The 24,723-nt window shown below is 52.0% G+C and overlaps 1 protein-coding gene across 1 annotated transcript; it reads right to left on the bottom strand.

Annotated features, from left to right (window-relative positions):
* Positions 1–22,383: 22,383 nt before the first annotated feature.
* On the bottom strand, positions 22,384–24,423 carry LOC109763313 (acyl transferase 7). The gene is made up of 2 exons (XM_020322150.4): positions 23,848–24,423; positions 22,384–23,754 (listed from the first exon to the last, which is right to left on the bottom strand). The coding sequence occupies exons 1-2, from the start codon at positions 24,295–24,297 to the stop codon at positions 22,903–22,905; spliced, it is 1,302 nt and encodes a 433-aa protein (XP_020177739.1). The 5' UTR covers positions 24,298–24,423; the 3' UTR covers positions 22,384–22,902.
* Between the last annotated feature and the right edge of the window lie 300 nt (positions 24,424–24,723).

The raw sequence follows: 24,723 nt of genomic DNA on the forward strand, positions 1-24,723 counted from the left end.
TTGGGTTTCTTAGGATTGAAAAAGCCGGGAGGTTGTTTAACATAAACTTCCTCCTCAATTTCACCATTTATAAAAGCACTTTTAATGTCCATTTGGTATAAGGTGATATCATGGTGATTAGCATAAGCAAGTAAGATGCGAATGGACTCAAGTCTAGCAACGGGGGCATATGTCTCACCGTAGTCCATACCTTCGACTTGAGTGTAGGCTTGGGCGACTAGACGAGCTTTGTTGCGGACGACTTGACCATCTTCATCTTGCTTGTTGCGAAACACCCATTTGGTACCGATGATGTTGTGGTTGTTGTCGGGCTTCTCGACCAATGTCCACACTTGATTTCTTTCAAAGTTGTGTAGCTCTTCATGCATGGCATTTATCCAATCGGATCTTCCAATGCTTCTTCAACCTTCATAGGTTCAATGCTAGAGATGAATGAATAATGTTCACAAAAGTTAGCCAAACGAGTTTTAGAGCGCGTGATTCTCCCGGTTTGGATATCATTGTAGATTTGCTCGACGGGATGGTCTTTGGCGACTCTTTCTCGAACTCGTGGGAGCTTTTGCTTGGCTCGGGGAGGAACATCTTCTTCATCTTGTTCTTCTTCTTGGCCTTCTTCATTGTTGACGGTGTCGTTCTCTTGTCATGGTGGGGAAGGAGGTTGATGAGGTTCATCTTGGTGTACGTCCTCGTTTTCTTCGTCTTGGTGTGTCCCACTCCTGGATGCTTCCATGTCAACTCTTGGTTCACCTTGTCGTGAGGTGGAAGCTTCCACTTGGACGGATGAGGTACTCTCCTTCACCTCCGTTGGACGAATATTACCGATAGACAAGTCTTGGATTGCTTCCGAAGGGTCTTTGTCTCCTACATCAATTGGCAATTGCTCTACTTGCGAACCGTTAGATTCATCAAACTTCACACCTACCGTCTCTTCAACCTTTCGGGTAAAACTGTTGTAGACACGGTAAGTGTGAGAGTTTGAGCCATAACCAAGTAGGAAACCTTCATGAGATTTAGGAGCAAATTTAGAACGACGATGCTTATCAAGAATGTAGCACTTTGAGCCAAATACTCGAAAGTATCCAACTTGGGGTTTGTTACCGGTGAGGAGCTCATATATCGTCTTGCCGAGTAGCTTGTGAAGATACAAGCGATTTTTTGCATGACAAGCTGTCTCAACCGCTTCAGCCCAAAAGTGTTTTCGAGTCTTGTACTCATCAAGCATCATTCTTTCCATCTAAATAAGAGTCCGGTTCTTCCTCTCAACAACTCCATTTTGTTGAGGCGTGTACGTAGCTGAGAACTCGTGTGAGATCCCTTCTTCGTCAAGAAAGGTATTGTGACGCCCCCGATTTGACCGTACACTAATCATGCATGCAAATGTGTACGATCAAGATCAGGGACTCACGGGAAGATATCACAACACAACTCTAAAACATAAATAAGTCATACAAGCATCATAATACAAGCCAGGGGCCTCGAGGGCTCGAATACAAGTGCTCGATCATAGACGAGTCAGCGGAAGCAACAATATCTGAGTACAGACGTAAGTTAAACAAGTTTGCCTTAAGAAGGCTAGCACAAAAGTAGCAACGATCAAAAAGGCAAGGCCTCCTGCCTGGGACCTCCTAACTACTCCTCGAAGCCAAACTCCATGTAGAATCATCCTCGGGATCTCTAGCTCCTGGACTCCAGCATCTGGTTGCGACAACCAGGTATAGAAAGGGGAAAAGAGGGACAAAAGCAACCGTGAGTACTCATCCAAAGTACTCGCAAGCAAGGAGCTACACTACATATGCATGGGTATATGTGTAAAGGACCATATCGATGGACTGAACTGCAGAATGCCAGAATAAGGGGGGATAGCTAGTCCTGTCGAAGACTACGCTTCTGGCCACCTCCATCTTGCAGCATGTAGAAGAGAGTAGATGGTAGGTTCACCAAGTAGCATCGCATAGCACAAACCTACCCGGCGATCCCCTCCTCGTCGCCCTGTTATAGAGCGATCACCGGGTTGTATCTGGCCTTGGAAGGGTGTGTTTTATTAAGTATCCAGTTCTAGTTGTCATAAGGTCAAGGTACAACTCCGGGTCGTCCTTTTATCGAGGGACACGGCTATTCGAATAGATAAACTTCCCTGCAGGGGTGCACCACATAACCCAACACGCTCGATCCCATTTGGCCGGACACACTTTTCTGAGTCATGCCCGGCCTCGTAAGATCAACACGTCGCAGCCCCACCTAGGCTCAACAGAGAGGTCAGCACGCCGGTCTAAATCCTATGCGCGCAGGGGTCTGGGCCCATCGCCCATTGCACACCTGCACATTGCGTACGCGGCCGGAAGCAGACCTAGCCTAGTTGGCGTTCCAATCCAATCCGGCGCGCGCCGCTCCGTCGCTGACGTCAAGAAGAGCTTGGCTGATACCACGACGTCGAGTGCCCATAACTGCTCCCGCGTAGTTGGTTAGTGCGTATAGACCAAATGGCCAGACTCAGATCAAATACCAAGATCTCGTTAAGCGTGTTAAGTATCCGCGAACGCCGACCAGGGCCAGGCCCACCTCTCTCCTAGGTGGTCTCAACCTGCCCTGTCGCTCCGCCACAAAGTAACAGTCGGGGGCCATCAGGAACCCAGGCCCACCTCTACCGGGATGGAGCCACCTGTCCTTTCAGCCCTGTCATCAGAATCACTTGCGGGTACTCAACGAGCCGACCCGACTTTAGTCACCACATGTGTCATGTATATAAAGTATATAGTATATACCCGTGATCACCTCCCGAAGTGATCACGGCCCAGTAGTATAGCATGGCAGACGGACAAGAGTGTAGGGCCACTGATGGAACACTAGCATCCTATACTAAGCAGTAGGATAGCAGGTAAGGGTAACAACTGTAGCAACAATGACAGGCTATGCATCAGTATAGGATTAACCGAAAGCAGTAACATGCTACACTACTCTAATGCAAGCAGTATAGATAAGGAATAGGCGATATCTGGTGATCAGGGGGGGCTTGCCTGATTGCTCTGGCAAGTAGGAGGGGTCGTAAACTCCATAGTCGAACTGGGCAGCAGCAGCGTTGGTCTCGTAGTCTACCGGAGAGAAGAGGGGGGAAGAAACAGTAAATACAATGCAAACATAAGCATGACGATGCGTGACATGACAATGAGCGGTGCTAGGTGTGCCCTAACGCGGCAGTAGGTGGTACCGGCGAAGGGGGGAACATCCGGGAAAGTATTCCCGATGTTTCGCGTTTTCGGACAGATGAATCGGAGGTGAAATGTTACAGGTTCACTATGCTAGGGACGTGTGGCGGACGAACGGCCTGCGTATCTGGATTCGTCTCGTCGTTCTGAGCAACTTTCATGTAGAAAGTATTTTCATCTGAGCTACGGTTTATTTTATATGATTTTCTAAAGTTTTAAATCATTTTAGAATTTATTTAATTTATTTAATTCAACATTATCCAGAATAGTGCCTGCTGACGTCATCATGACGTCAGCAGTCAACAGGGCGTTGACTGGGTCAAACTGACATGCGGGACCCACCTGTCATTGACTGATTAATTAATTAAGTAACAGTTTAATTAGTTTAGTTATTAGATTAGTTTAATTAATCAAAAATTAATTAGGTTAATTAATTCTTTAATTATTTATTTATTTTTAATATATTATTATTTATATTTTTATTATTTATATTTTTTAATTCTTCTTTTTTTAAACGTTCTCAGGGTCTGGGCCCCACTTGTCATTGGGCCAGGGGGCCAATCGGGTGCTGGGCTATCGGGCACAGCCCGAACGGGCACTAGCCCGCGGGGCGCACCCGATTTGGGCGCTGCGGGGCGCCGGCGACCACGGTAGGGCGGTCGCAGGGAGCAGGGGGGCCAGGGCGGCGCGCCGGCGTGGAGCAGCGGCAGGGGAGGCGCTGGGAGTTGCGGGCGGAGGCGGGCGCAGTGGCAGGGCGGCAGGGGAGCCGCAACGGCTGCGGTCGGCGCGAGCGCGCACGACCTTGGGTGCGCGAGGGGCGCGAGCGAGCGCGAGGAGGGGGGAGGCGGTGCGGTGCGGTGGTCGTGGTGGCGTTCGGCGATCCAGACGGTGCAACGGGACGGTCGACGGTGACGGGGAGAGAAGAGGAGGCCAGGGGCCTCACCGAGGGAGCGTAGGGGACGGGGGAGAGAGAAGAGGGTGTGGCCCTCACCGGGTAGCGTAGGGCAATGGCAGCGGGGCTTGAGGTGGGGGACGAGGACGACGCGACGCCGGGGAGGTAGTCCGGCGAGGAGGCGTGGTCGAGGCGGCGGAGCGGTCCTCGGGTGGCGGAGGTGTCCTGCGGCATCGGGCGGCGGCATGGGCGCCCAGCTCCAGAACGGGGAGGCGGAGGAGTCGAGGTAGAAGCGGTCCAGCGAGGGAGGCTCCGATCGGCGGCGAGCGCTAGGCGACGGGGTCGTTGCCCCCGATCCAGATCGGGGGGGAAGGGAACCGAGCGAGAGAGGGGGGATCGGGAGAAAGTGGGGTCATGGGGGTTAGGGTTTTCCCCCAGTGGGGTGGATAAGGGGGAGGGTGTGGGGGTGCAGCTGGGCCGGCCTGGCGGCCCGATGGCCTGCTGGGCCGTGGCCCAGTGGGGGGGGAAGGGGTTTTCCTTTTCTTCTTTTTGTTTTATCTTTATCTTTTTTATTTATTTTATTTTATGATTTCTTTTAACTTCCAATTTATTTTAGTTTCAATAAAATACCAAAGTGGCACCTAAATTGTTGTTACAAATTATGTCACAACCACAAAAAGTTTCATCCCAAAATAATATAGTTTAATATTTTACAAAATACAAAAGGCATTTAATTAATGGTTTTAGCTACTGATTTAATTAGTTTGGTGCATTTAAACATTTTATAAAGGTGTGGTTTCTCCACCATAATTATCTGTGCAATATTTGGTTCACTCCGAACATTTTTGTTTCAATGTTTGAAAACTTTTGTTGTTTGCCATATTTTGAATTGATTTTTGAATCGGTTTTGTATTAACGAAGGATTAGAAACAGTAACGGAGGTGACGTGGCATCATTAGCAGAGTTTTACTGTAGCTTGATTATCCGGGCGTCACAGGTATCCACATTTGCGTTCTTGAACTCCGTTCCGTTGTCGCTCCGAACCTTCTTGATCTTCACTTCAAATTGATTTTGGGCCTTCCTAGCGAAGTTTTTGAAGATCTTTTGGACCTGCGATTTATCATCAAGAAAGAACACCCACGTAAATGTTGAAAAATCATCAACTATGACTAGACCAAATGAGTTACCACCGAGACTCTTGTAGGCATTGGGACCAAAGAGATCCATATGGACTAGCTCGAGCGGTCTTCTCGTGGTCATTATGTTCTTCACGGGGTGAATTCCTCCAACTTGTTTTCCTGCTTGACAAGCACTACAAAGTCTATCCTTGTCAAATATAACATCTTTTACTCCAAGGATATGATCACCTTTAATAAGGTTATCAAGATTTCGCATGCCCACATGACCTAGCCTTCTATGCCACAACCAGCCTTTAGAAGATTTAGCAATTAAGCAAGTTCTAGGTTGAGCCTTTTTAGTGAAATCAACAATGTAAAGATCACCTCTACGTATACCGGTAAAGACCATTTTATGATTGTCTCTTCGAAACACTTGGCAATCTACTTCAGTAAATAGGACACTGAAACCGAAATCAGCAAGTCTAGATACTGAAAGTAAGTTGTACCCAAGAGATTCAATGAGCATGACATTTTGTATGGAGCTATCATGTGAGATGGCCACCTTACCGAGGCCAACCACCTTACCCTTTGAGTTATCACCAACAGTGACATAATTTCGAGGGTCATCGTTTTCAACAAGCTCACAAAACATATCTTTGTCTCCGGTCATATGATCGGTACATCCACTATCAAGGACCCATTCCTTTCCTCCAGCCATGTAGCCGCGAAGGTTAGCCATAAGACCAAAGTGTCTCATCGCATCATCAAGATCATAGTCACTATCCTCATCCTCATCATAGTATCCATGTTCAACATCGTCTTGTATTTGATCAACTCCTAGAGAAGGTAATTCATTAGAAGTATGACCGTAACAATGTTCATCTCTATGGATTCTGATGACTTCGGAAATGATATTGCTAATAATTCCAACATCTCCTTTGGCACACATGAGATCACGAAGCTCAAATAGACTATCATCAAACTTAGTATCACTAGTACTCATCTTACTCAAGGCAATAGACTTATGAAGAATTTCATCTAAGTTTTGCAAGGAATAGTTTGGGAATCGTTCCTCAAGAAATCTCCATATAGTGTAGGCACAATCAAGAGTAGGTAAGCTAGCAATCAAATTTTTGGGCAATCCTCTAATGATAAGATTGATAGTTCTAAGATTGCGAATCATGTCAAGATCCTCATCGGGTGTGGGATGCAAAGGATCAATATGAGGTGCACAAGGGCTAGTAATGTACTTGTTCAAATGATATTCATTGAAAATCTCAAGCATCTCATTTTTTCACTCATGGAAGAACTCTCCATCAAGAATAGGCACTCTATGTCTAAGACTCCCCAAAGTAGACACATCCATCTTCCTCCAATGGTGATTAAACCAAAGCAATGGAAACCAAAGCTCTGATACCAATTTAAAGGATCGAGAAGAGGTGTCTAGAGGGGGGGTGAATAGACTCTAAGTAAGAAAAGTTGCAGTTTTTAATTTCTTTAAGTTGAAGTGGAGTTTTGGCACAAGTTTAAACATTCACAATACATATCAAGCAAGCATGACAAGAGTATATGAGCAGCGGAAAGTAAAGCATGCAAATTGCAAGAATGTAAAGGGATGGGATTGGAGTGTACAAACGCAATTTGGAGACACGGAGATTTTTTATCCGTGGTTCCGATAGGTGGTGCTATTGTACATCCACGTTGATGGAGACTTCAACCCACGAAGGGTAACGGTTGCGCGGGTCCACGGAGGGCTCCACCCACGAAGGGTCCACGAAGAAGCAACCTTGTCTATCCTACCATGGTCGTCGCCCACGAAGAACTTGCCTCACTCGGGTAGATCTTCACGAAGTAGGTGATCTCCTTGCCCTTACAAACTCCTTGGTTCAACTCCACAATCTTGACGGAGGCTCCCAAGTGACACCTAACCAATCTAGGAGACACCACTCTCTAAGAGGTAACAAATGGTGTGTTGATGATGAACTCCTTGCTCTTGTGCTTCAAATGATAGTCTCCCCAACACTCAACTCTCTCTCATAGGATTGGATTTGGTGGAAAGATGATTTGAGTGGAAAGCAACTTGGGGAAGGCTAGAGATCAAGATTTATGTGGTTGGAATGGAATATCTTGACCTCAACACAAGTGTAGGTGGTTCTCTCTCAGAAAATGTATGTTGGAAGTGTAGGCATGTTCTGATAGCTCTCTCCACGAATGAAGAGTGGGTGGAGGGGTATATATAGCCTCCACACAAAATCTAACTGTTACACACAATTTACCAAACTCGGTGGGACCGAATCAGAGAACTCGGCCAGACCGATCCAGTTCATAATGTGACCATTAGGCATTTCGGTGGGACCGATATGATCAAATCGGTGGGATCGATGTGCTAGGGTTAGGGTAAAGCCTCATCTTGGTTTGACCGATTACACAAACTCGGTGGGACCGATTTGGGTAATAAGCAAAACAGAGAGTTGGCCAAGCAAACTCGGTGGGACCGATTGCATATCTCGGTGAGACCGAAATTATTGCAATAGGCAACAAAGAGTTTGCAAGCCCATCTCGGTGAGACCGAATTGATTAGGGTTTCTGGCAGTGGCTATGTCAAGTGAACTCGGTGGCGCCGGATAGAAAGTTTCGGTGGGGCTGAGTTTGACTTTTGGTTTGGGACATATGTGGATGAGAGAAAGTGGTTGAGGGCTTTGGAGCATATCACTAAGCACTTTGAGCAAGCAAGCCATTAAGCAACACCTCATCCCCTCTTAATAGTATTGGCTTTCCTATGGACTCAATGTGATCTTGGATCACTAAAAAGAAAAATGTAGAGTCCTGAGCTTTGAGCTTGAGCCAATCCTTTGTCCTTATCATCTCGAAGGGGTTCCACATCTTCTTGTCCACGCCACTCCATTGTTGAACTTATCTGAAACATACTAGGTAGAAGTATTAGTCCAACAAGAGATATGTTGACATTAATTACCAAAATCACCCAGGGAGCACTTGTGATTTCACCTTGGACCGCCTCCGACCCTAATTCCAACTCTATATATACCTATTCGCCGAGAAAAAAGTCAGAGAGAAGGATTCATCATGTTTTACGATATAGAGCTGCTGCCGCCTCCTGTTCTTCATTAGGAGGGCTGATGTGGAGTCCGTTCGGGGCTCCGGAGATGGGGATTCGTCGCCATCATCATCACCAACCTTCCTCCATCACCAATTTCATGATGCTCACCGCCGTGCGTGAGAAATTCCATTGTAGGCTTGCTGTATGGTGATGGGTTGGATGAGATTTATCATGTAATCGAGTTAGTTTTGTTAAGGGTTTGATCCCTAGTATTCATTATGTTTTGAGATTGATGTTGCTATGACTTTGCTATTCTTAATGCTTGTCACTAGGGCCCGAGTGCCATGATTTCAGATCTGAGCCTATTATGTTTTTATGAATATATGTGTGTTCTTGATCCTATCTTGCCAATTGTAGACACCTATTACGAGTTATGATCCGCATACCCCAAGGTGACAATGATTGGGATTCTTTCCGGTGATTACCGTAGTTTGAGGAGTTCATGTATTCACTAAGTGATAATGCTTTGTACCGGTTCTCTATTAAAAAAGGCCTTAATATCTCGTAATTTCCATTAGGACCCCGCTGCCATGGGAGGGTAGGACAAAAGATGTCATGCAATACGGAATACATGTGTTGGTGGGAAACGACACCTATGGGATCACAAGAATCCCTACTACGGTTGCCGGGGCGCGGGGTTGCAAGAAGAGCAGGATTAGTAATCAGCACAAGGATCGTTTACCCAGGTTCAGGCCTAAAGGATGCGTAAAACCCTAGTCCTGCTTTGGTGGGTGTATTGAGTGTTCTTGAGCCCTTGAACTAGCTACGGTGGCTGAGTAGTTCCAAAGAGCCGAATCCTTCTCCAGTACGCCATGGGCCTCCTTTTATAGTCGAAAGGGGCTGCCACAGTGGCACACAGGAGGTGGAAAGGCGTACAGTACTGCGAGCTTATCGCCCGTATTACAGGACAAGACGCATTTAATGTGCCACTGATGTGTCCCCTAGCTTTATCGGGGACGGGAGCGAGGCCCGTCCCGTCCGTCGCCTCTCCTCCTCGCCTCGACACGCGCCCTGGCCAGCGATGCGTGTGGCACCATGTAGGCAGGCAGGCAGCTGAGGTGGCGCGGTGGTAGGGTCTTCACGAAGATCCGCATGCCGCCACGCAGGCGCTTGCCAATCTGGCCTGGAAGCTGCATGTTGCCACGCAGGTGCCAGCCCAGCTGGTTGGGTTGGCAGCTGCATGCGAATGGCGGTGGAGACTTGGCTGGTGCGGGCCTAGCAGTGGCCCTGCTGGCGTCCTTGGTGAGGGCCTTGCCGGGTGGCCCGACAAGGGTCTTGCCGTGGCGCGCTGTCGTCCCCGGCAAGGATCATGCCGGGGGTCTTGTGGCTCTCCTCGGCAAGGATCTTGCCAAGGACCGTTGTCTTTTTAATCCTCATCTGATCTTGAATATTCCTTGGTCTTGACAAAGATCTGCATGCCACCATGGAGGTGCCTCCCGAGCCCTAGTTCCAACGTGGTTGGTTGAGTTGGAACCCGTGGGCTCGAGGGTGGCTCACTCCGCTGGTGTGGGCGAGCCGCCCCGGCAAGGGTCTTGTCGGGGCTGCTGAGGCTGCCCCGGCAAGGGTCTCGCCGGGGGAACCTACTTTGTCCTCCTGCTTCATTGTGTTCTTGGCCTTGGCGTTGCCTTGGCTGTCTTGTACTTCGGCTTCTCTCCGGCTTCCCTCCCTTGCCTTGCTTCGTGTGGCCGCGGCGCGTGGCTCTGACTGCCCGTGCACAAGTAAAGGGGTAAAAAAGAAGAGCCCCTACTTTTGTACACCGACAGGAGCCCCGGGGCCTGGGCCATACATAAGCGCGACACGCTGTTGGGCCAGGCCCAAAACGGTGCGCGGGCAGGCGGGGCGGATTTTCACCGCAGTAACTCTTTCGTCCGCTGCGCTTCCCCATGACCCGCGTTGAATGCGCGACGTGGGAAGGGTGCGTACGTGACGTGGGCAGCATGCGTGGGGCGGTTTCTGCAGGCATGCATCACATCGCGATACAGGGGCGGCTCGCGCCTTCCCCATGAAGAGGGAGAGGCGTAGAGGCGCGACCCATTTACTGAATGGGGCCGGGTCGCGGTCTTCAAGGCATACACACCCCACGATCACGGGGTGGGGAGAGGTCGCTTCACCCGTCCCCTCGGTTCTGCACATTCGCCACGCGTCCTCCATGCGCTTGGGGTGGCAAGCGGTGGAGATGGGAAACCGGGCCGTCGCTGGTTGGGGCAGCGGGTCGGTCTCGATTCCCTGCACCTCTGGTGGGTGGATTGGCTGAGTGGGGCGGCCGAGCCCCGACCCCGCCCCTTTATAAGGAGAGGGAAGGTGGGATGGCATCCTGCATTATTCTATCTTCTATCTCCTCCTGCTTCAGCTTCTTCCTCTCATCCGCCATGGAGAAGGGGAACCCCGGTCCCTCGATGGTGGCGGCGAGGGTCGCCACTCGACAGCACGTCCCTCCTCCTCCTGAGCCCGCAGTGGTGGAGCCGGCCACGAGGGGAAGGGGGAGGGGCGAGGCCGTGGGCGAAGCCGTGGTAGAGGTCGTGGTGCTCGGGGAAGAGGAGGACGGGGCAGCGCGCCGGCCTCGTCCCCGCCAATGACGCCTTTCCCGACAGAGGGCCACATTGGAGACCAGCCCCGCGAGTTCTTCATCAGGCTGTGCCGGCCTCCGCGTCGGCATCTTCGTCTTCCTGCCCCATTTGCTCGGGAGATGGAGCATGGCCCGCCCAGACCCTCAGGTTGCACATGAGGGCTGCGGGAATGGGGGCACGTGGGTCGACGTCGACTTCCCGGCTCCTCGGGCCGTGTACCTCCGTCGTGCATGGAAGACGTTCGCTCGCATCCACAGCCTGACGGCGGGGCTCGTCCTCTACTTCAAATTAATGGAGGATGGCCTGCTCTCCGTCAAGGTCTTCGGGGATCTTGGAACTCGCCTGAAGTGCTGCGTGGAGAGCTCCTTTGACGGAGATTCCGACGATGGAAGCTCTTCCTCGAGCGAAAGTGGCGAGGAGGACAGCGGGGCAGATGACGGGGACGAGTCCGACTAGGCGTCGGATGCCCCACGCCCAGGCGGGTGCGGCAGCAGCAGCATCTGCACCTGGCCGCTCATCCGGCGGAGTTTTGTCAGGGGAGGGGCCAGCTCCATGAACTTCTCGAGGCCGTCTCCTTGGGCGGCTGGCGTCGGGAGGCTGCAGAAGAGGAAGAGGGCGGGTGGCAAGGCCGTCAACTCGGAGTACGTGGACACCAACGCCTTCGTCGCGTGTTCGGCGTTCTGCCGCCTCGTCTTCCAGCTCCTTTCCCGGCACCGTCATCACCGGCCCACCCTTGGGTAGCCACCGACGTGTTCTCTTGGTGCTTTTTGCTGCTCGTAGCTCGCCTAGGCGTCCCTTTTTCCCTTTCGCCTTCTTGACCTGCCTCCTGAGGAGAGTGACAAGAAAGGGATTACGGGCATCTCATCTCTTTTTTAGTTTGTAAGCCTTCGGGCCTTCGTTAAATTTAGAACTTGTAATCCCCTTGCTCATGTTTTTCATTCCGTATGAACTGTACCTGTGTGGGATGTTTTTAATGAAAAGGGGATGTTTGCCGGGTTTTTCGTTCATGGGTGGACCCCGCAACAAGGAGCGAATCCTTGTTACTATTTACGATAAAAGTTTTTCTCCCGGCAACAGGCCTTGCCGTCCCCCTCACTTCGCTCGACCATTCTCGCGCCCTTGGCGGAGGCAGGGATGAAGTGGGCTTAGGCTCCTTGTTCTATCTCCTTGCCGCCGCGGCTACAACCAAATCCGGACCCAGGAGATAATCCTTAGGTATTGGAAAAACGGGAGCACGGTAGCCTGGAGATAAAACAAGGTTTCACATGTCCCAGTTCCGTACCGAAATGCATGACAGAGGATGAAAGACTTATCTGGATCTGCAGCCCCGGGCAACCTTGTCTTGCCGCGGTTGGATCCTTGTACTTGCGGCCCCCAGCAACTCCGGATTGCCGGGGTCGGGACGCCGGTCCGTTCCCTTTCTTCCAAGTAGCTCAGCGGAAGTGCCCATGTGCCCTGCGAACCAAAGGAGGGCAGAAAAGAACAGAGAGACGCGCACTCGACCTCTAGGCTAGGGGTTAGTCGCCGCTAAGCACTATCAACCCTAACCAAGGAAGAGACTCGACCTAGGGCGCCAGCGCTTCATTTATTTGTGCTCAGGGTCTGCGCCTGGCTTTGTACAAAGGGTTACATGCCTCGCCGGCAAAGCTTGTACAAAAGGTGGCTTGCCGGGGGGCCCGGCAAGCCGCGCCTTATGGGTAAAACTTGCGAAGATGCTCGATGTTCCAGGAGTTGCTCACTGGAACAGCATCTTCAGTCTCCAGGCGGACTGCGCCAGGCCTGGTGACTCGTATTACCCGATAAGGGCCTTCCCACTTCGGCGTCAACTTGTTGGAATTCTTGGCCGACTGAATGCGCCGAAGAACAAGGTCGCCTTCCTCAAAGCTTCGGGCATGAACCTTGCGGCTATGGTAGCGGCGCAAGGCTTGCTGGTAGCATGCTGCTCTCACAGCCGCCCGAAGATGATCTTCCTCAAGGAGCGTCGCGTCATCTTGCCGCAACTGCTCTTGCTTAAGCTCATCATAAGCGAGCACTCGAGGTGACCCGTATATGAGTTCCGTGGGGAGAACTGCCTCCGCCCCATATACTAGGGCAAAGGGTGTCTGACCGGTGGCTCGATTTGGCGTCGAGGAATGACAGCAGATCACACCCGGCCGTGGAGTCGACAATCTGGTCGATGCGCGACAACGGGAAGGGGTCCTTAGGACAAGCCTTATTGATATCTGTGTAGTCAATACACAGCCTCCACTTCCCATTTGCCTTGCGCACCACTACCGGATTGGCCAACCACGTCGGATGGAGCACTCCTCTCACCAAACCCGCCGCTTCCAACTTCATGATCTCCTCTGTGATGAACTCCTGCCTTTCCAGAGCCTGCTTTCTGACCTTCTGCTTGACGGGTCGCGCATGAGGACAGACAGCTAGGTGGTGCTCAATCACCTCCCTGGGAACACCGGGGATGTCGGATGCTTGCCAGGCAAACACGTCGACATTCGCCCGCAGGAAGGTGACGAGCGCGCCTTCCTATTTGCTGTCGAGGGTGGAGCCTATGGTGAAAGCCCCTCCCGTGCCATCCTCCCTGACAGACACCTTCTTGGTCTGCGGTGGCTCAGCTCTGGATTTCTTGCCCTTGCTGGTAGAGCTCTCTGGCACGTCCTCGACGGTAGCACAACACTCCGAGGAGGTGCGCTTGGCGGAGTGGGTGCGAGAGGTCTTGCAGGGCTTCTTCTTCCCTCCCGGGGCTTCAGCAGCAGGAGCAAGTGCCTTGGCGGCAGCTGCTGCAACTGCTTCCCGGTAGAGTTGGTCAGCGCAAATCAGCGCGTCCTTCTTGTCGGAGGGGACAGAGATGATGGTCAACGGCCCGGGCATCTTTAGCATGTTGTAGGCGTAGTGCGATGCCGCCATGAACTTGGCTAGTGCCGGGCGGCCGAGGATCCCGTTGTAGGGCAAGGGGATCTCAGCCATGTCGAAGACGATCCTCTCCGTCCTGTGGTTCAACTCCCCTCCAACCGTCACGGGCAGCATGACCTTCCCCTTCGGCTGGCTCCTCTCCGGATTGACCCCTTGAAACATGCCCGTTTCCTCGAGGTCTCCATCAGGGATTTGCAGCCTTTTGATCATGACGGGCGAGATCAAGTTTAGGCCGGCCCCGCCGTCGACCAACATCTTGTTCACCTTGAGGTTGTGTATCGTTGGCGAGACCAACAACGGCAAACACCCGACCGCGGTTGTGCGGTCAGGGTGGTCCTCGACGTCAAAGATGAGGGGCGTGCTGGACCACTTCAGCGGCTTCTGAGCGTCGAACGACGGCTCCGCTGCTATAATCTCACACACCCACTGCTTGAGCTGGCGGTGAGAAGTATGCAGCGAGGCACCACCGTCGACACACATGGCCTGTGTAGCCTTCTGGAACTCTTGCTCGCCGGACTCATCGTCCTCGTCATGATCATCGTCTTCTTGCTTCTTGTCACGGCCCCGGGCGGGCCTCTCTTGCTGGTTGTCCTTGTCGCGGCGGCCTCCTTGGCAGCCACGCTTCTTGTCGGATCCCTCGGCACCGTCCTGGCCCTTCTCCTTGTACCGCCTCTCATACTCGGCCTTTTGCTTTTCAGCAAGCAGCTCGACTTGCCGGCAGTTCTGGAGGTCGTGGCCCTTGGTGCGGTGGATCTTGCAGTACTGCTTGCCGGAGCACCCTGGCTTGTCGGCAGCTGCTAAGGCCCGGCAGGCGACGCACCCGGCAATCTCCTTGCCGGGGTCGTCTGCCTTGACCTTCTTGGCAGCGCCGGTGTCGTCAGACCCTTCAATGGCAAGCACGGCCTTGCCCTTGCGTTTCCTGCTGCGACGCCGGCCCTTCTTCGTCGGGGCGGCGGTGTCTTCATCAGTAGAGTTGGTTTCCGCGCCGGCGTCCTTGCCGGGGTACTTCCTTCCCTCTTCAGCCCGGGCACACCTATCGGCCAGAACATAGAGTTCGGCCACATCCTTAACCTTAGTCATTGCCAGCTCTTCGTGCATCTTGCGGTTGCGCACGTTCTGATGGAACGCGCTGATCACAGCGGCGGGATGAACGTCGGGGATGTTGTACTGCACCCGGCTGAATCTCTGGATGTACTTGCGCAGGGTTTCCCCTTCCTTCTGGGGAATGATATGCAGATCACTGGCCTGGCGATGAGCTTGGTGGCCTCCAGTGAAGGCGCCAACGAACTCATGGCACAGATCCGACCAAGAAGAAATGGAATCCGCCGGCAAGTGCATCAACCAAGACATAACATTGGGCTTCAGTGCCAACGGGAAGTAATTGGCAAGCACCTTGTCGTCGCGAGCTCCGGCAGCCTGCATCGCGATGGTGTAGATGCTGAGGAACTCAGACGGATGGGTCTTGCCAGTGTACTTCTCGCTGACGTCGGGCTTGAACGTGCAGTGGGACGGCCACTGGAACTACCGCAGCTCACGGGCAAAGGCTGGGCAGCCCACCTCATAAGGTAGGCCGGCGGAGCCCCCAGCGCTGGGTGGTCCATAGCGGGTCCCACCCGCTTGTTCGACTGGTGGCGTGTATCACGCCGGCGCTCGATAGTGGTTCGAGCATCTTCGTGAGCTCGTTCTCGAAGAACTTGGCACTGGTCGCGGTGGGTCCATGGGTCGGACGACGCTATAGAGATGTTATCACAAGCGTCGTCATGACGAGCTGACGCCCGCGGCGGCTGGCGAGGAGGAGGAGAGTGCACCATGACCGAAGCACCCCCGGTCCTCCCAGCGCTGGCATGTGGTGGCTCGGTGGAGCGCCGGCCAGAGGGTCCCGCCGGTCGCGGATCATCTTTGTTGGCGATGGCTACGAGGCTCCGGATGGTGGCCCTCCACTCGTCGAGCTTCTCCGCAGCAGGAGGGAAGTCTAGGAGCAGCTGCGCGCGCGCCAAAGCTTCTGCTGGCGTGGGTGGCGGCGACAGCTGCGTGGACCGTGGCGCGCTTCGACTTCTAACCACGTTAGAAGGAGCTCTATCACGACCCAGCGGCTGCGCGCCATTTTCGCCAGCACTTCAGCGGGCATGTTGAACTCCTTCGTCCCGCGGACGACGCACAGGGCTCTTCCCACGGCGGTGTCCAGGGTCACCGGCGTGGTGACGCTGCTCGTCGCGCACACCATGGGAAGAGCGCGCAGTGGTCGCCGGCGTGGGCGTCTTGGAGGTTGCTGCGCCGCCCGTGGGTGGCACAACGACAGTCCTGGAGGGCCCTGCGCCGCCTGCGGGGGGCCCACCCCGTCTTTGGATTTGGTGGCGTGCGGCCCATCGCCTGGCGCACGAACGGCGCCGCTCGCCAGGCTCTAACTGCCAGGGCAATGCTGGTGCTCGCGGACCCCGGCCAGGGTTCTGTCCGCGACCGGGGCGCTGCTCGCCCGTACTGGCACGGGCCGTTCGGCCACCGACGAGCCGATCGCCGTGGCCGTCTTCTTCTTGGGAGCCATGGCGGTGAAGAATCGCTAGGCTAACTACTAGACCAGATTCTCACAATTGCGCCCCCCTACCTGGCGCACCAAAAATGTCGGTGGGAAACGACACCTATGGGATCACAAGAATCCCTACTACGGTTGCCAGGGCGCGGGGTTGCAAGAAGAGCAGGATTTATAATCAGCACAAGGATCGTTTACCCAGGTTCAGGCCGCGAGGATGCGTAAAACCCTAGTCCTGCTTTGGTGGGTGTATTGAGTGTTCTTGAGCCCTTGAACTAGCTACGGTGGCTGAGTAGTTCCAAAGAGCCGAATCCTTCTCCAGTATGCCATGGCCCTCCTTTTATAGTCGAAAGGGGCTACCACAGTGGCACACAGGAGGTGGAAAGGCGTACAGTACTACGAGATTATTGCCCGTATTACAGGACAAGACGCATTTAATGCGCCGCTGAGGTGTGCCCTAGCTTTATCGGGGACAAGAGCGAGGCCCGTACCGTCCGTCGCCGCTCCTCCTCGCTTCGACACGTGCCCTGGCCAGCGATGCATGCGGCGCCATGTAGGCAGGCAGGCAGCTGAGGTGGCGCGGTGGTAGGGTCTTCACGAAGATCTGCATGCCGCCACGCAGGCGCTTGCCAATCTGGCCTGGAAGCTGCATGTTGCCATGCAGGTGCCTGCCCAGCTGGTTGGGCTAGCAGCTGCATGCGAACGACGGTGGAGACTTGGCTGGTGCGGGCCTGGCAGTGGCCCTGCTGGCGTCCTCGGTGAGGGCCTTGCCCGGTGGCCCGACAAGGGTCCGTGGCGCGTTGTCGTCCCCGGCAAGGATCTTGCCGGGGGTCTTGTGGCTCTCCTCGGCAAGGATCTTGCCAAGGACCGTTGTCTTTTTAATCCTCATCTGATCTTGAATATTCCTTGGTCTTGACAAAGATCTGCATGCCACCATGGAGGTGCCTCCCGAGCCCTAGTTCCAAAGTGGTTGGTTGAGTTGGAACCCGTGGGCTCGAGGGTGGCTCACTCCGCTGGTGTGGGTGAGCCGCCCCGGCAAGGGTCTTGTCGGGGCTGCTGAGGCTGCCCCGGCAAGGGTCTCGCTGGGGGAGCCTGCTTCGTCCTTCTGCTTCTTTGTGTTCTTGGCCTTCGCGTTGCCTTGGCTGTCTTGTACTTCGGCTTCTCTCCGGCTTCCCTCCCTTGCCTTGCTTCGTGTGGCCGCGACGCGTGGTTCTGACTGCCCGTGCACAAGTAAAGGGGTCAAAAAGGAGAGCCCCTACTTTTGTACACCGACAACATGCCTACATGATATTGATGAATTGGAGCTAGTTCTGTGTCATCCTAGGTAATGACTGCTACATGATGAATATCATCCAACACAATTATCATTGTCGATCCATTGCCTACGAGCTTTTCACATATTGATCTTTGCTAAGTTACTTTCGCTTTGTTGTTGTTACAATCACTACAATACTGCTACTGTTACTTTTGCTACTCTTACCGTTACTTCCATACTACTTTGCTACTAAATACTTTGCTGCAGATATTAAGTCTTTCAGGTGTGGTTGAATTGACAACTCAACTGCTAATACTCGCGAATATTCTTTGGCTCCCCTTGTGTCGAATCAATAAATTTGGGTTGAATACCCTACCCTCGAAAACTGTTGCGATCCCCAATACTTGTGGGTTATCAGGCCTCCCAAAAAATTCCGGGAGGTCCCGGAACCCTACGAAAAATTCTGGGTGCACTTCGAAATTTTCTGGCTTGATGGATTTTGTGGTTTTGTTTGAAACTTTTCCGGTTACTCCGAAACACTTATGATTTTCTATTTGAAACATTTTTGTCGTCTCCAAAACTTTTCCAGTGACTACCCCTCAAGCCCCTTATCACCTAGTACTCTACAGATCAATGACCCTTAAGCGTGTGACCCCGTAGGTTCAGTGAAGTATAGACATGACCAGAACTCCTTCCAATCAATGATCAATAGCGGAACCATGTACATCCATATTTACCCCCTATACCCACGCGAATGATATTCGAGTAAACATGTAGTTATCGTGTGCTAGTCCTTTTGCTTCACGATATGTTACAAAAGCCCGAGGTGAGATTTATCAGCATACCCGTGAATCAACAACTTGTTCACCATGCTAGTTTCCTTGTTACCAGTTTTGTTCTCTTTTCTCGTTCCCGTGTTTCGGCATCACTGTGATCAAATCACATTGTGTCTGCCCAGACGATGATATATACCGTGATGCCGAGAAGGCCCAAAGAACATCTCTCAATTGTCGGAGGAGCAAATCCCAGTCTTGAGCTATCTAGTTCCTTGTCATACTTTTAGATGAACCTATAAGCTGCTGTTATGATCACCTTTTTACGGTTGACATTAGACAAACCCCAATGTGCATCATGCTAAGGAACTCAATACTCTCATGGTCTAAGAAAATATGCAAACGTTAACTTTCTCTATGTTATAAACCATTTAACTTGTGATGAAAGATCTCATAGCATTAATTGGGCCTGCTCAATACAAATGTTGGCTCTGTTCAACACAAATGTTGGCTTTGTTCAACACAAATGTTCTTCTAAAACCGTGTCCTCAAAGTTGCTGGCATTGTCTGCCATGATCAGAAAATGGAACCATCATGCAACACCTGAGCTAGTTTTAGAGGTGAGATTAGGAATCTATTTTACCGCTTATTATTCCACACATGCACATGGGTTTTCTTGTGAACCTCTCGGATATACAAACTCAAGAACCATTGCAATATAGCACAGAACATAAACATAGTTATGAACATGGAAATTAATTATAACATTTATTATTGCCTCTAGGGCTTGTTTCCAATAGGCTGGACCGCTCAGGGTGTTATGTTCCTCCCCTCACCCTTATTAGTCTTTTCCTTTCTCCATGTTTCTCTTTGTCCATGTTACCCTTTTGTGGGTTTCTATTTTTTCTTTTTCTTTTTCTTTTGTCCACTTTTATATTTTTTATTTTTTTAAATTCAAGAACATTTTTTAAAAGTATTGAACATTTGTGAAATTTGGGGACATTTTTCAAATTCAGAACATTTTTTAATTCATGAACATTTTTAAGTCAAGATTTTTTTTAAAAAAATTGGGAACATTTTTGAAATATGGGTTTAACATGGGGCACTTTTAAAATCATGATTTTAGAAAAAGTCATGAACATTTTTTAAATTCAGAATTTTTGCGAAATTCTTTATTGGTTTTTGAAATTATTGATCCATTTTTATTTTAACTTGCAAACGTTTTATAATTCATGATAAAAAATGATTTTTTTTAAACTTGAACATTATTTTAATTTTTGCATTTTTGTAAGTTTCTATTGTTTGGGCATGCGGTACGCTACGTTAGCTAATTGCACTGAGCAAAAAGGAACATGTTGTGGAGATAGATCATGTTAATGAGTTTTACCACTAGCCGCACAATCACAATTGTGGATCCCTCGAACACCGCCTCCTCAATGTTGTAGAGCTGGCGATGCGCATCCCCGTCTCCTCCTCCCCACAGATCCCTCAAGCATCTCCTCGCCGATCCCTTGAACACTTCCTCGCGGTTCCCTCGAACAGTTTGCTAGAGCTTCACAGATGTAACGCCTCCAAGGTTTCTCCGTGTGTAGGGAGAAATATCGGGTGGCAGGCTGCTAGGTCCGATCGCACGAAGTGGGCATGGGAGTGGCGATGGCTAGGTCATGGGACTGGTCGAACCCTTTCTAGGGTTTCAACCCTCCACTTACATAGATGTCTGAGGTGGGATCAACACTTGAGGCCCATTAGAACTCTATGGCAAGTTTCTACTGGGATCCAATCCGAGTGGGCTCCTTCCCCTTGAGCGCGATCCTATAGGTTCACGTACACATGGACACAACCTGAGCCGATATTTGCTAGCGGCTCCTAACAGAGCGTGCGAACTACCATGTGTGCGCGAAGTCATATTGGTGAACCTAGACAATGTGTCATATGCATCATTTCTTTTGCTTCACGATATATGTTACCGAGCTCAAGGATCACACGTTTCACCCTTTTTGGTAGCTCGTCCTCTCTTCATGAAACTGTTAGACATAGTTTTGAAATGGGTTGACACTTAAACCAAGTCGCATGGGTCATGCTTTCCGAATATGATCACTCATGAGGACCCAGAGAATATCTCTCCGAGTAGGAGGGGCACATCTCATCTTGGTCAACCATCTCTCATGAAATGTTTCATGACTCACCCGGATGTTTCCTTTATATTAACCAGTTATGAGTCATTTAATAGAACCATAAGTGAGTCGGTCCTCATCCCGAGAACATGTGAAGACCTCATGTCTAGGACAAGACTTATACACTGGACTTAAGACTAAGAGATGGCAATATGTTGTTACATCTCGAAGTGGGTCTATCCGACTCGATGATCCCCATCCCCGAGTCCATACTATCGGATTAACATCTCTATGCCCTTGACTTGTGAAACATAGTGGATGGGGGTGGTGACCGACGCAGGACAACGGGGGACGACATGGAGTGATTACGCTCACGTCTGCTGCCGGCATGACTGATTTCACCATGGTGGGCGACCGGGGGGGAGGGGGAGCTCGAAGGGACGCTCTTGTCCATAGGCAAGCGACAGAAGGCGGCACAAAATGTTAGCTTCGCGTCCGATGGCGCTTAGGTCGAGTCCTCCTCCACGAGCGTTGCCCAGTCGATAGGGTGTGTCTCGCTGCCGGAGCTGACCATGTGGAGAGGAGGGGGACAGTGGGGGCGGGACAAGGAGGGGTGGGGAGGAGACAGGCAGTGTAGCGTTCGAGAGTGTTGACGGGGGCTTTGGGTTTGGTCCAAGGTGGTGTATATGTGAGGACGGGATGGGCAATCATGGGCCGGCCTGATGTGGCGAATGCGTCCGTGTGCGTTGGGTCCGTTCGTTATCCGCCCAAAATATAGACTGGGTTTTGGGGTGGCGGACAGTCCGAATGTATATAACCGGCTTGAGGGTTCTGGTTGAGTGGCTATTTTATGATCGGACAATGACCAAAGCATCATCCCAAGCGTATAGGGGAATTTGAGAGGTCCGGATTGTAGATGCTCTGAGTTGATGCGCTGGCGGCTTCCCTCCCAATCTCCCATGTACGTCTACCACGATCTGTTATAGGCTCACCGACACTTGCGTGCGCTGGTTAGGTTCCGTGCAAGCAACTAAAGCAGCTAAAGATTCCAAGCGGCAAGGTCCAGCACAAAATCAGCAACACGACACTACCTGCACAGTTTAACAATTGGTCACGTCGAAATCGTGTGACACATTCTACACCCGCGAGAAGTGTCATCCTGGTACTTGGGTCGTTGGCTCCGCGCTATCATCCAACAGCACCGAGGTCGTGACCATTCCCTTGTCTCTAACATGAGGACGTACACCTTTGCTGCTTTGCTACTTCACTCTTGATTTTTCCTTCTCATCACCAAAGGCACCAACCCCTACAACTGAGGCTTGGCTGCATCAACTTATCATTCGGTGAACTACTTTAGAATGCTTGGAACGCGGGGCATTCTGCATTGAAATTTTAAGTCGATTTGTTCGGTAAAGATGAGCTACCTTTGGCATTTCTACCTACTTATTTGGCCACCGGATGGGAACTGAATGGTCAAGTCACCGGTTGCAAAAAAGAAGGTCACCTGTTGTTCCAATTTTGTCGGTCTTGGAACGGTAGGAGGAAGAGTATAGATAGACGATGACCACCTCTGTCCTGCAGTCCATACTCTATTTGTGATTCGTCTATGGCAGCCAGCTGGATTGCAAGGACATGATAAATTGACGGGTCAAGAATTTACGGAGAAAAGAAAAGAAAATCCTTGGGGAAGGACTAGCAGCCAGCTAGTGTGGACGTTGTGCCATGCATAGGTACGTCAATGATGCCAAAAGTTGGAGCAAAATGACTGTACTCGCATGTAAGTATCGTGAAGATTTCTTCAAACATTTCATACATGTACGCTATGAGGTCAAGTTTATACCCGCAGATCTTGTTAAAAACACAGATAATTTCTAAGCTGTGAAAAAGACGACACCAGGATGAGCTGTTTTTCACATTATACCATTATATAATTATGTAGAATTAGCTAATTTACATGGACAAAAACCACTAGAGAATAGTCTGTACACCTTGCGGGTTTATATTCGAAAGGAATAAAATGAAGAGTACAGCACACAAGTCGAGGGGAGACTAGTTGGTAGCTTCCCACCAAGCCCAGCTTCGATCCTTCAATCAAAACCCCCCAAAAAGAGAAGGAAGAAAAAGAAAGAAGAAGAAAAGGATGTACTAGTATACACTTCCTGCAACGCCACCGAGACCACCCAAAGGCATCATATACCAATCTCGCCGTTGCCCACTACCATCTACTAGCTGTGTCTACCTGTCCCCCATATCTGCGCGTATTCTTCTTCCACTTTATACGTTTCTTCACTACTACAGTATCTGTTCGCCATTATTCTTGCTCGGTTTACCATTACTTTCGCTCACCAAGCTGTAATTAAACACTAACGAGATGGTGTAAAAAAGGAGGGAACCCGTGAACGAAGTGTGGGGAGACAGTGGTGAGCTAGTTGGTGTCCACCAAGGCGTCGTGGAAAGCGGCGACACGGTCCGGCGTCACGCACTGCGTGATGAGCCGGGCGCCTGGCTTGTGTACCCAGGGCTTGACGAGGATGCACGTGGCGATGTAGTCCAGGTTTGTCAGCGGCACGACGTGGGCGGGCGGGCCCCACCCGTAGTCCACCTCGGCGAAGCCCAGCCGCGTCCAGTCGGAGACGAGCAGCGTCCGGTAGTCGGAGGTGATCTGGTACGGGTCGACGCTCGCCATCTCGCCGGCGCCCCACCGCGCGAACTCCGAGGGCAGCCGCTTCTTCCCCTCCTTGATGATCTTCACGACGTCGGTGATGGTGGAGGACGCCACCTTCCCGGCGGTGGAGGAGACGCGCATGATGTAGTAGCAGTTGCCGTAGAAGCCGGCGCCCCCGGAGGGAAGGCGGGCGTGGAGGAGCGGCCGCGCGTTCATCGCGAAGCAGAGGTGCACGGGGGAACCCTCGTCGAAGCAAACGGCGCGCGTGCGGCTCTGCCAGGCCTTGGCGATGAGCACCTCGAACGCTGAGCACCGGGCGCCACCGGTGGCCGCCGCGAACTGGCCCTTGAAGTGGTTGATGTAGTCGGCGGAGATGTCTATGGCGAGGTATTCCAGCCGCTTGGCGCCCGCGGGGTCCGGGAGGCTGCCGACGAGGGCGCCGGCCGGGTCAGGGATCGCGTCGCGGCCCCACACCGGTGCCACCGAGATGCGGCCCGCCCCGCGCGCCAGCTCCCCCACCGCGCCCATGAACTGCGCCGCCCCGGGCCCGTCGGCCACCGTGTGGCTGAACCGGAACCCCACCACGAAGCCGCCGCAATCGAACGTCGTGACCTGCGTGTCGCGTCCACCACGCCCAGTTTAGCTCGCAGTAAAATCCAAATCCTCCACCGACACAGCACAATGCGAATCGAATCCAGCAAGTACCTGGACAAGCAAGATGAGCTTGCTCTCCTCCTCACGGCTGGGCTTGGGGCGCGGGTGGGGGAGCAGCTCGTCCTTGTCCACGGCGAGCGGGTACTCGAGATAGTCCACGTCCTCTAGCCGACACCTGACGGCAGCCTCAATGAACCACACGCCTCCGTCGCTGCAGTCCACCTGCAGCTCGCCGGCGTTGGTCACCGTGAGGCGGCCTGCCAGCGGGTAGTACTCCACCAGCGCCCTCGCCAGGGCCTGCTCCACGGCCCTCGCGGGGCTGTCACCCTCCCTGGCCATGTCGGGCTTGAACACGTGCAGCGACTCGATGAGTGCCATCTGGGTGGGGTAGCGGTCGAGCCACGACAGGCGCAGAGGGCTCTCCGGCGTCGGAGCCGCCGGCGCCACCAGTCGCTGCCCGAGCCGCTCCACTGGCACGGGCTTTGCCGCCGCCGCCGCCATTTGGAACGGGGGAGGGCCGGAGGAGGACACACCTTCGGGTTGGTTTGAGGTGTGACGGTGAGCTGTTGTTGCTGGGGGTGGGTACGTGTGGTTGATGGAGTGAATTGAATTGAAGTGCGGGGGTTTGGTTTGGATTTAATTCAGCAAGATGCGTGGGTTTATATAGGTGTCTAGGTGTTCGGTAGACTGTATGTTGGGGTAGGCAGGGAGCATGCAGCGTGAATTTTATTTTTATTTTGTCCGAATTGTATGTACACCGATTTAGTGAACATTGTTCCACGTGCACCCTTATGAATAGTAAAGTGGAAAAACATACTAAAAAAAATCTGAATATTTTTTATAACATACATAAGTTTTTTTTGGGTGGCTGGTATGCGTGCGTATGAAATTCTACGAACAAATAACATCCATGGTATTCTGGCCAAA

Source organism: Aegilops tauschii, chromosome 1 (assembly GCF_002575655.3).
Source record: "Aegilops tauschii subsp. strangulata cultivar AL8/78 chromosome 1, Aet v6.0, whole genome shotgun sequence".
In the NCBI taxonomy this organism is placed as follows: domain Eukaryota; kingdom Viridiplantae; phylum Streptophyta; class Magnoliopsida; order Poales; family Poaceae; genus Aegilops; species Aegilops tauschii.